The sequence below is a fragment of the Nycticebus coucang genome, chromosome 10 (genome assembly GCF_027406575.1).
Source record: "Nycticebus coucang isolate mNycCou1 chromosome 10, mNycCou1.pri, whole genome shotgun sequence".
NCBI lineage: Eukaryota > Metazoa > Chordata > Mammalia > Primates > Lorisidae > Nycticebus > Nycticebus coucang.
This window is the reverse complement of record NC_069789.1, coordinates 50169836-50181191: the sequence shown is the minus strand read 5'-3', so window position 1 is coordinate 50181191 and position 11356 is coordinate 50169836. Positions and strand designations below refer to the sequence as shown.

General features: G+C 43.1%; 1 protein-coding gene and 1 pseudogene across 2 annotated transcripts; both read left to right on the top strand.

Moving 5' to 3' along the window:
* The first annotated feature begins 239 nt into the window (after positions 1-239).
* On the top strand, positions 240-339 carry LOC128597908 (uncharacterized; annotated as a pseudogene).
* A 7305-nt stretch (positions 340-7644) lies between these two features.
* LOC128596696 (protein MEMO1) lies at positions 7645-8740 on the top strand. 2 transcript variants are annotated; one of them, XM_053606339.1, is made up of 2 exons: positions 7862-8151; positions 8295-8740. In XM_053606339.1, the coding sequence occupies exons 1-2, from the start codon at positions 7862-7864 to the stop codon at positions 8608-8610; spliced, it is 606 nt and encodes a 201-aa protein (XP_053462314.1). In that variant the 3' UTR covers positions 8611-8740. The 2 variants fall into 2 exon arrangements, with proteins under 2 accessions (XP_053462313.1, XP_053462314.1); XM_053606338.1 differs by having other exon boundaries at positions 7645-8740.
* The last annotated feature ends 2616 nt before the right edge of the window (positions 8741-11356 follow it).

Genomic DNA, 11356 nt, shown 5'->3' with positions numbered 1-11356 from the left:
GGCAGTTATTAATAATACTAACCTTAAAAGTTAAAAGTTGGCTGGGTGTGGTTGTGCATTTGATAGTCCCCATTCCTTGGGAGGCTAAGGCAGGAGGATTGCTTGTGCCCAGGAGTAATAAAGTGTAGTGTGCTATAACCATGCCTGTGTGCTATGACCACAGCCACTTGTGCTTTAGCCTGAGCAAAATAGCCAGATCCTATTTTTTTTTTTTTTTAGTTAAAAGTATTTTCTAACACTCACTTTGGCAGCACATATACTAAAATTGGAATGATACAGAGATTAGCTTGGGCCCTGCACAAGGATGACATGCAAATTCGTGAAGCATTTCAGATATATATATATATATATATATTTTTATTTTATTATTTTTTTTTTTTTGTGGTGTTTGGCCTGGGCTAGGTTTGAACCCTCCACCTCCGGCAAATGGGACCGGCACCCTACTCCTTGAGCCACAGGCACTGCCCATCATTTCATATTTTTTGTGTGACACACCTTTTGGGGGAAAGACACAATTATAAGAGGGACTTTATGTAACAAATGCTATCAGTGTAACCTGGTTTCTTATGCCCTCATTAAGTCCCCAACAATAAAAAATAAAAAAGAAATTAAAAAAGTATTTTCTAATAAATCTTGGCTTCCATAGGAATTCCTTATAAATCCAAAACTTTTTCATTCTGGGAAAAGATAACTAAATTGTGGAAATTTATACCACTTGGTATATCCCTACCATATATTCATGAAAATAAATGTATTAGAAATATATATTTAGACATTGTGTATTAGACAAAAGTAATTGGAAATTCTAGATCTTGAAAACATAATGTTTAGAGCATGGCCATTTGGAATTCTATGCCATAAGCTCCTGGCTGGTGATTAAAGCCCTTCCTCTTATAATTGTGGTGTTTGGGTGCTCTGTTTCTCCGTTGAGCCTCGTCTCTCTGCAATATTTTTGGTTCCCTGACAGGAAGCAAGATTACCCTTGGAGAGAACATGCACCTGGTAGTTGCCACCAATCCTCTGGAAACCCACGTGGGGTCCCCTGATAAGCCTGGGTGACGTGAACCACTGAGCACACCAGGGAGGCAGTTTGGCCTCCCTGTGTGAATGCCTCAACTGGGCTGAGAAAGGACCCTGTTGGAGGGTCTTCAAGGAGTCAAACACTGGGAGGAACTGGCATGCAGGAACAGGTACCTACACAGGGTGACGTCTAAGGCAAGGTATGATTGATCTGGGGATTCCACTATAGTTTTAGTGGGAGAATGAGCCTGATCAACTCTTTGGGCAGTAGATTGACGGCAGGTCTGTTGAGAGGTGTGTGAGAACGTGTGGATGTCGTGTGATTGAGAGAACTCTGAGGGTGGAGTTGGACCTCCCTTCACAGGGCCTAGGGGAGTGTTGGTTTGCCTCCTATGGCTAAGTAGCAGCTTGAGTGGGAAATCAAGGCTTCCCAGGTTAAGAAATGGGTTGGAATTGTGTGCATGTGAGTGCTTGGAGAATGTGATGGGTAACAATAGGTGGGGTTTCACCCTTCCATCCCATTCACAGGTGAAACGAATGTGCAAGTGTGCCCTTTTTCCCTGCTCCAACTTTGCCCCTGGCTATTCTGAGAGAAACTAGAAGTTCCAGGTTTTCCACTTTCTGTCTTTGGTGGTGGCCACATGGCCATGTGGGACTTGGGGGAAAATGAAAAGACATTAGAAAGGATGTTGTCGTAGTTTTGTTACTGGAATTTCTTCAGTGAGTGTTTGGCCTCAGGAATTTGAGAATTGAGCCCATGGACCACAGATCACTGATAAAATGGCAATTTGTTGGACTGAGGGGCATAAGGAGAGAGTGGAGAGTGCCAGACCTATTGGCAGAGGGGCTGTGCCTTGGAAAGTGTTGTGGTTCAGGGAGTCCATTGAGTTCTGGATGGCCCTTGAAAATCTGGGGGAGAAAGTATAAATCTCATTCTGGATGGGGTTTTATCCATATCTGCAACAGGTCTCCAAGGTGAATAGTCTCTGGAAAGAGGGAAGAGGCATAGGTCAGAGGTTTCCTGCATAAATTCTTTTTCTAGGGGTAAATAATTAGCCCTGAGAGATATTTTGGCCAGGACTTGGTAGATGGAAAAATACCTTTACAAACTGAAGGGGTGTTCTAGCAAAAGAATGAATGCAGCACCTCACCTTGGACAAGGTTATTAGGTCTTTGCTGTGGTTTTTGTCTGGGGAGGGGATTAGGGTGTGTGCTCCTTAGTCAGGGTGGAGCCATCTAAAATGTTTAGCACTCCTTTGTTCATGACCTTCCTTTGGCTCAGAGGGTTTATGCCTGGATATGGGAGTCTGATGTCTGAGCTCACCTGAGCCTGAAAAATGGGAGTTCCCTGTCCAGCCCTGAGGGGAAAATTCTGTATCAATGTTATATCTCATAAAATGTCTCTCATTTGTAAAATGTAATAATTTCGTTGTTTAAATTGTTGGAGAAACTGAGTCTTTGTCAAAGAATAAGATTCTTGCCTTTTAAACCTCCTAATTAACAGTTTGGCTGAGTGAATGGGTGACTTCATGGTAAACTGGGATCCTGTTTCATGGGAAGTGAGTTTTTGAGAGATTAGGGAAGAAAAGGCGATCAAGGGTATCCATATAGGGTCATAAGAGATCAAACTTTCGCTCTTTGCAGATGATATGATTGTATATCTGGAAAACACCAGGGATTCTACTACAAAACTCTTAGAAGTGATCAAGGAATATAGCAACATCTCAGGTTACAAAATCAACATCCATAAATCGGTAGCCTTTATATATACCAACAATAGTCAAGATGAAAAAATAGTTAAGGACTCTATTCCATTCACAGTAGTGCCAAAGAAGATGAAATATTTGGGAGTTTATCTAACAAAGGATGTGAAAGCTCTCTATAAACAGAACTATGAAACTCTAAAAAAAGAAATAGCTGAAAATGTTAAGAAATGGAAAAATTTTACCATTCTCATGGCTGAGAAGAATCAACATTGTTAAAATGTCCATACTACCCAAAGCAATATACAGTTTTAATGCAATCCCTATTAAAGCTCCACTGTCATACTTTAAAGATCTTAAAAAATAATACTTTGTTTTATATGTAATCAGAAAAAACCTTGAATAGCCAAGACATTACTCAGAAATAAAAACAAAGCAGGAGGAATCACGCTACCAGACCTCAGACTATACTATAAATCGACAGTGATCAAAAAAGCATGGTACTGGCACAAAAACAGAGAGGTAGATGTCTGGAACAGAATAGAGAACCAAGAGATGAATCCAGCTACTTACCATTATTTGATCTTTGACAAGCCAATTAAAAACATTCAGTTGGGAAAAGATTCCTTATTTAACAAATGGTGCTGGATGAACTGGCTGGCAACCTCCAGAACATTGAAACTGGACCCACACCTTTCACCATTAACTAAGATAGACTCACACTGGATTAAAGGTTTAAACTTAAGACATGAAACTATAAAGATACTAGAAGAAAGTGCAGGGGAAACTCTTGAAGAAATCAGTGTGGGTGAATATTTTATGAGGAGGACCCCACCCAGGCAATTGAAGCAGCTTCAAAAATACACTACTGGGATCTGATCAAACTAAAAAGCTTCTGCACAGGGCTCCCGCCCGGACCTCCATAAGAGCTGCACTGCCACCACAATTGGCTCCCGCCTGGACCTCCATAAGAGCTACGCTGCAACCCCCATCCCAAAACTTGTGCCCGCAGGGCCTCTGTACACCCTGACCAGGAACTGATGGAGCAGCGCAACCCCGCGTCCTTGCTCCTGTACCCTCCCTGCTTCCACTCCAGTCCACTCATCTGGCCAGGGACTCTGGTAGCCACGTGCCCTCTGGAGCCCTCCCTGCTTCTGTGCGGAGCCCTCCCTGCTTCTTTGCAGAGCCCTTCCCCGGCCAGAGACTGCTGGAGTCTTGGGCTCTCTGTGCCAAAGTCACTGGGCACCAGGCACTACAGGAACCGTGTGCACCTCCCCCACCCTATTGTTTGATCCGGTGTGTTTCACACTCCGGAGCTGCTTCCACAACCAGAACTCCCTGGTTGGGCCAGCCCCAGAGGAACTACACAGGGTCATTCACTACAAAGATTCAGCAACAATGGAGTGATCCCACTGGGGTCTAATCTTGGAGAGACACCTCCCCAACTCTGAGGATGGCCAGAGGCAACAGTGAAAAACAATCATGAGGTGAAATCAACAGAAAAACTCTGGCAATATGAATAATCAGAGTAGATCAACTCCCCCAAGGATCAATGGGGCAGACACACCACAAGATCCCATGCACAAACAAATAGCTGAGATGTCAGACATTGAATTCAGAATCTGGATAGCAAATAAGATTGAATTAGAATTGTAAGCAGTAACCCAAAAGATATCTCAAGCATTCAACAAATTCAAAGACCAAATGACCAAAGATTTTGACACATTGAGACAAGAAGTTGCATCCCTTAAAGATCTGAAAAACAGGGGGGAGGAGACAAGATGGCTGACTGAAGCCAGCTTTCCACAGAGGCTCCCATCCAGAAGGAGAGTTAAAGGACAAAAATTCAGCAAGTAACCTGGTGGCTTTGAGCTGCACTAAGAGCAGCTCAAGGTTGTAGAACGCACATCAACCCCGCTGAGGTGAGCTGCGACCACAAGGATACAAACAAAAGGTACAAAATCCATCACCAAGCAGACGGGAGTCCCCTCCCCCATGAGAACGGCTCAGAGTGCCCCACAAACAACTGGGCAGAGTTCAAAGGTCCTCCCACTACACTCCACGGGAGAGACCCTCTAAAAACTGGACCTACCTCCCCTAGTAGGGTGCCACGGCATCCTCCTGCCAGGCATAAAACTGTATAAACTGCATATAGTCTCTATCTGGAATTCTGAGCTCCCAGCACTCCCCTTCCCTCACACTGGGGTCTGGAGGTCAGTTCCAGTTGGTCGGCAGAGAGGGGGCTGCACGGGAGTGGCAGTTCCCTGAGGCACAGTGCGACAGCCGTCTTTTGGTGACAATACGGCCAGGCATAAAACTGTGTAAAGCTGTGTGTGTTCTCTGCCCGCAACCCCAGGCTTCCAGCGCTCCCGGCGCTCCCCTCTGCTCTCGCTCCAAGGTCTGGAGGCCTGTCCCCCAGGGGTTCAGACTCTTGGGCGATTGCTTGAGGGGGTGTAGACAGTGCTGGGCTGTAGCCGGTCGGTGCAGACTCTGGGGTACGGGAGCGGAGAGAGGATGATTGGCCGGAGGGGAGCTACACCAGAGCAACGTTGCCTGAGCCATAAGGCAGCAGCCCTCTTTTGCTGGCAATACAGCTCACTACCGAATATTCTAAAGCCACACCCCCTGTCTCCCTGGGCAACCAGAGACTCTGAGTTTGCCTGAGGCAACTCCAACTTGCAAATCAGGGAAACTCCCAGGGCGGGGCTGACCCAGAGGTCCGCTTTACTAAACCTAAGACGCACCTGGCCCTCAGGGGATCGTCAGCCTATAGACAAAACAAGAGCAAAGACAAGCTGATTTGGAACTCAATTAGCTTCTCTTCTGCAGGGGAACCGCACAGTGGTTCTGTTCTCTTCTGTCAGTAACATTAATCAGGGGCAAGACTGGACCTGAGTGAAAACCCCTCAACCTTCATCAAGCACCCGAGGTTGTCAGGCCTCACCTCCTACTGCTGGAGAGAGGCAGAGCGCAGCGGCCTGGCAGACTTCCTTGTGATTCAGGCAGGTGCAAACTCCTGGAGTACCGATTCACTACAGGCAACTGGGTCAGCCAACTGCAGGGCTATCAGTGACTGAGTGTGAAGTGGTGTAAGGTGGGGAAGGAGGCAACAACCTTCCCAGACTGATTTATTGGCTGGGTGGCTCCTCCTGACTCCACGCAGAACTGGAGCAAGCCACACCAGAGTAGTCACCAGACCCCTGTGATCCAGTTCCCAGAGACCTCTTAAACTCTCTCACCCGAGACAGGTGCAGACTGAGACAATTGATTTGGACATTTTTGAACTGAACCAATTGCCTGAGGACAAATCAGGTGGTGCCTGGGTGCACCGTGGTAGGAAGGTTTGATTCTTCTTTTCCAATTGTTTGCTGGTGGGGGGCGGGGTGACTTAATTGCTGATACTTCTCCACAGCTGAGACTTCAATCCAAAGTATCTGTTTCACTAGGGTGGAACAGAAACCAGCTGAAAACAAGACAGAACCACTTAGCCCCATCACACCAGACAGGGCCCCAGTTTCTCAGGCCACAACACTGTATAGGCCCTTGACAAAGCCCCAGGGGAAAAAATCAGAGGGAGTAAAACAACCATGGGGCAGAATCAGAGGAAAAACTCTGGTAACTTGAATAACCAGAATAGATCAACCCCACCAAGGAAAGATATGGCAGACGCAATTGAAGATCCCATTCATAAACAACTGGCTGAGATGTCAGAAATCGAATTCAGAATTTGGATTGCAGACAAGATTAACAAAGTGGAATTAGGAATTCGAGGAGAAATTCAAAAGTTGTCTCAAGAATTTAACGAATTTAAAGACAAAACCACCAAAGACTTAGACACACTGAAGCAAGAATTTGCAGCCCTCAAAGATATGAAAAATACAGTAGAATTCCTCAGCAACAGAATGGAGCAAGCAGAAGAAAGGATTTCTGACATCAAAGATAAAGCTTTTGAATGCTCCCAAACTCTCAAAGAGGAAGAGAAATGGAGAGCAAAAACGGATCATTCTCTCAGAGAGCTCTGGGATAATTTCAAGAAGGCGAATATCCAAATCATAGGAGTTCCAGAAACAGATGAAGTGGCTCGCTGGGCACAGAGGCCCTTCTGCATGAAATTATGAAAGAGAATTTTCCAGACATGCCTAGAGATTCTGAAATTCAGAGAGCGGACAGCTTCAGAACCCCAGCACGACTCAACCCCAATAAGACATCCCTCAGGCAGATCATAATTGACTTCACTAAAGTTAATATGAAGGATAAAATCCTCAAAGCTGCCAGGAGAAAGAAAATCATTACCTTCAAAGTGAAGAATATTAGAATGACTGCAGATCTCTCTGCTGAAACTTTTCAAGCCAGAAGAGGGTGGTCACCGACTTTTAATCTCCTAAAGCAAAACAACTTTCTTTTTTTTTTCTTTTTGTACAGACAGAGTCTCACTTTATGGCCCTCGGTAGAGTGCCGTGGCCTCACACAGCTCATAGCAACCTCCAACTCATGGGCTTAAGTGATTCTCTTGCCTCAGCCTCCCGAGTAGCTGGGACTACAGGCGCCCGCCACAACGCCCAGCTATTTTTTGGTTGCAATTTGGCTGGGGCCAGGTTATGAACCCACCACCCTCGGTATATGGGGCCGGTGCTTTACCAACTGACCCACAGGCGCCGCCCAGCAAAATAACTTTCAACCCCGGATTTTGTATCCAGCTAAACTGAGTTTCATTTATGATGGAGAAATTAAATACTTTAATGACATTCATATGTTGAAGAAATTTGCCATAACCAAACCAGCTCTTCAGGATATTCTCAGACCTATGCTCCATAATGACCAACCCAATCCTATACCACAAAAGTAAACTCACTCAGAAACTTCGGATCAAACTCCAATTTCCACACTGGCAAAAGGATTAAAAATGCCCACTGGGGCGGAGCCGCTCCTGCCGCCGTCGCCGCCGCCGCCTCCTCATTCATCCTCGTGCACCATAGGCGGCACAGGCACCAAGATGTCCAACCGAGTGGTCTGCCGGGAAGCCAGTCACGCCGGGAGCTGGTACACAGCCTCAGGACCGCAGCTGAATGCACAGCTAGAAGGTTGGCTTTCGCAAGTACAGTCTACCAAAAGGCCTGCTAGAGCTATTATTGCACCCCATGCAGGATATACGTACTGTGGGTCTTGTGCTGCCCATGCTTACAAGCAAGTGGATCCATCTATTACCCGGAGAATTTTCATCCTTGGGCCTTCTCATCATGTGCCCCTCTCTCGATGTGCACTTTCCAGTGTGGATGTATATAGGACACCTCTCTATGACCTTCGTATTGACCAAAAGATTTACGGAGAACTATGGAAGACAGGAATGTTTGAACGCATGTCTCTGCAGACAGATGAAGATGAACACAGTATTGAAATGCATTTGCCTTATACAGCTAAAGCCATGGAAAGCCATAAGGATGAGTTTACCATTATTCCTGTACTGGTTGGAGCTCTGAGTGAGTCAAAAGAACAGGAATTCGGAAAACTCTTCAGTAAATATCTAGCGGATCCTAGTAATCTCTTTGTGGTTTCTTCTGATTTCTGCCATTGGGGTCAAAGGTTCCGTTACAGTTACTATGATGAATCCCAGGGGGAGATTTATAGATCCATTGAGCATCTAGATAAAATGGGTATGAGTATTATAGAACAATTAGACCCTGTATCGTTTAGCAATTACTTGAAGAAATACCATAACACTATATGTGGAAGACATCCCATTGGGGTGTTATTAAATGCTATCACAGAGCTCCAGAAGAATGGAATGAATATGAGCTTTTCCTTTTTGAATTATGCCCAGTCAAGCCAGTGTAGAAACTGGCAAGACAGTTCTGTGAGTTATGCAGCTGGAGCACTCACGGTCCACTGAAGCTCTGAATCCTCAGGGATGCCACCTGCACATTCTCATATTCTGTCCGGGGTCCCAGCCTAGCCTTTATCAAGATACTGGTCCTGGTTTGGGGGGATTCTGAAACCTCAAACTAATAGAACTTTCTTCTTTTCTAAAAAAAAAAAAAAATGCCCACTGGACTTTTGAAAAACTCGATACCCAAAACTTCACCAGACTTATCAATATTCTCCATTAATGTGAATGGCTTAAACTGTCCTCTAAAGAGGCATAGGTTAGCTGACTGGATACAAAAACTCAGGCCAGATATCTGTTGCATACAAGAGTCACATCTTAACCTAAAAGACAAATACAGACTCAGGGTGAAAGGATGGTCGTCCATATTTCAGGCAAATGGTAATCAGAAAAAAGCAGGTGTTGCAATTTTATTTGCAGATACAATAGGCTTTAAACCAACAAAAGTAAGGAAGGACAAGAATGGTCACTTCATATTTGTTAAGGGTAATACTCAATATGATGAGATTTCAATTATTAATATCTATGCACCCAACCAGAATGCACCTCAATTTATAAGAGAAACTCTTAACAGACATGAGCAACTTGATTTCCTCCAGCTCCATAATAGTCGGAGATTTCAACACTCCTTTGGCAGTGTTGGATCGATCCTCCAACAAGAAGCTGAGTAAAGAAATCTTAGATTTAAACCTAACCATCTAACATTTGTTTTAGCAGACATCTACAGAACATTTCATCCCAACAAAACTGAATACACATACTTCTCATCAGCCCAGGGAACTTACTCCAAAATCGATCACATCTTAGGTCACAAGTCTAACCTCAGTAAATTTAAAGGAATAGAAATTATTCCATGCATCTTCTCCGACCACCATGGAATAAAACTTGAGCTGAGTAACAATAGGAATCTGCATACTCATACAAAAACATGGAAGTTAAATAACCTTATGCTGAATGATAGCTGGGTCAGAGATGAGATTAAGAAGGAAATCGCCAATTTTTTGGAACAAAACAACAACGAAAACACGAACTATCAGAACTTCTGGGACACCGCAAAGGCAGTTCTAAGAGGGAAATTTATAGCACTGCAAGCCTTCCTCAAGAGAACGGAAAGAGAGGAAGTTAACAACTTAATAAGACATCTCAAGCAACTGGAAAAGGAAGAATATTCCAACCCCAAACCCAGAGAAGAAAAGAAATAACCAAAATCAGAGCAGAATTAAATGAAATTGAAAACAAAAGAATAATACAACAGATCAATAAATCAAAAAGCTGGTTTTTCAAAAAGGTCAATAAAATGGATAAACCTTTGGCCAACTTAATCAGGAAAAAAAGAGTAAAATCTGTAATCTCATCAATCAGAAACAACAAAGACGAAATAACAACAGATTCCTCAGAAATCCAACAAATCCTTAATGAATATTACAAGAAACTTTATTCTCAGAAATATGAAAATCTCAAGGAAATTGACCAATACTTGGAAGCACCTCACCCTCTAAGACTTAGCCAGAATCAAGTGGAAATGTTGAACAGGCCCATATCAAGTTCTGAAATAGCATCAACCATACAAAACCTCCCTAAAGAGAAAAGCCCAGGACCAGATGGTTTCACGTCTGAATTCTACCAAACCTTTAAAGAGGAATATATTACTCAACTATATTACTCAACCTATATTACTCAACCTGTTCCAAAAGGTAGAAAAAGAAGGAAGACTACCCAACACGTTCTATGAAGCAAACATCACTCTGATCCCCAAACCAGGAAAAGACCCAACAAGAAAAGAAAATTATAGACCAATATCACTAATGAATATAGATGCAAAAATATTCAACAAGATCCTAACAAACAGAATCCAGCAACACATCAAACAAATTATACATCATGACCAAGTCGGTTTTATCCCAGGATCTCAAGGCTGGTTCAATATACGTAAATCTATAAATGTAATCCAGCACATAAACAAATTAAAAAACATATGATTCTCTCAATCGATGCAGAAAAAGCTTTTGATAATATCCAGCATCCCTTCATGATCAGAACACTTAAGAAAATTGGTATAGAAGGGACATTTCTTAAACTGATAGAGGTCATCTACAGCAAACCCACAGCCAATATCATATTGAATGGAGTTAATTGGAATATTTCCACTGAGATCAGGAACCAGATAAGGCTGCCCATTGTCTCCATTGCTTTTTAATATTGTAATGGAAGTTTTAGCCACTTCAATTAGGGAAGAAAAGGTGATCAAGGGTATCCATATAGGGTCAGAAGAGATCAAACTTTCACTTTTCACGGATGATATGATAGTATATCTGGAAAACACTAGGGACTCTACTACAAAACTCTTAGAAGTGATCAAAGAATACAGCAGCGTCTCAGGTTACAAAATCAACATTCATAAATCCGTAGCCTTTATATATACCAACAACAGTTAAGTTGAAAAAACAGTTAAGGACTCTATCCCATTCACAGTAGTGCCAAAGAAGATGAAATATTTGGGAATTTATCTAACAAAGGACGTGAAAGATCTCTACAAAGAGAACTATGACGCTCTAAGAAAAGAAATAGCTGAAAATATTAACAAATGGAAAAACATACCATGCTCATGGCTGAGAAGAATCAACATAGTTAAAATGTCTATGCCCAAATGTCTATACCCAAAGCAATATATAATTTCAATGCAATCTCTATTAAAGCTCCACTGTCATACTTTAAAGATCTTGAAAAAACAATACTTTGTTTTATATGGAAT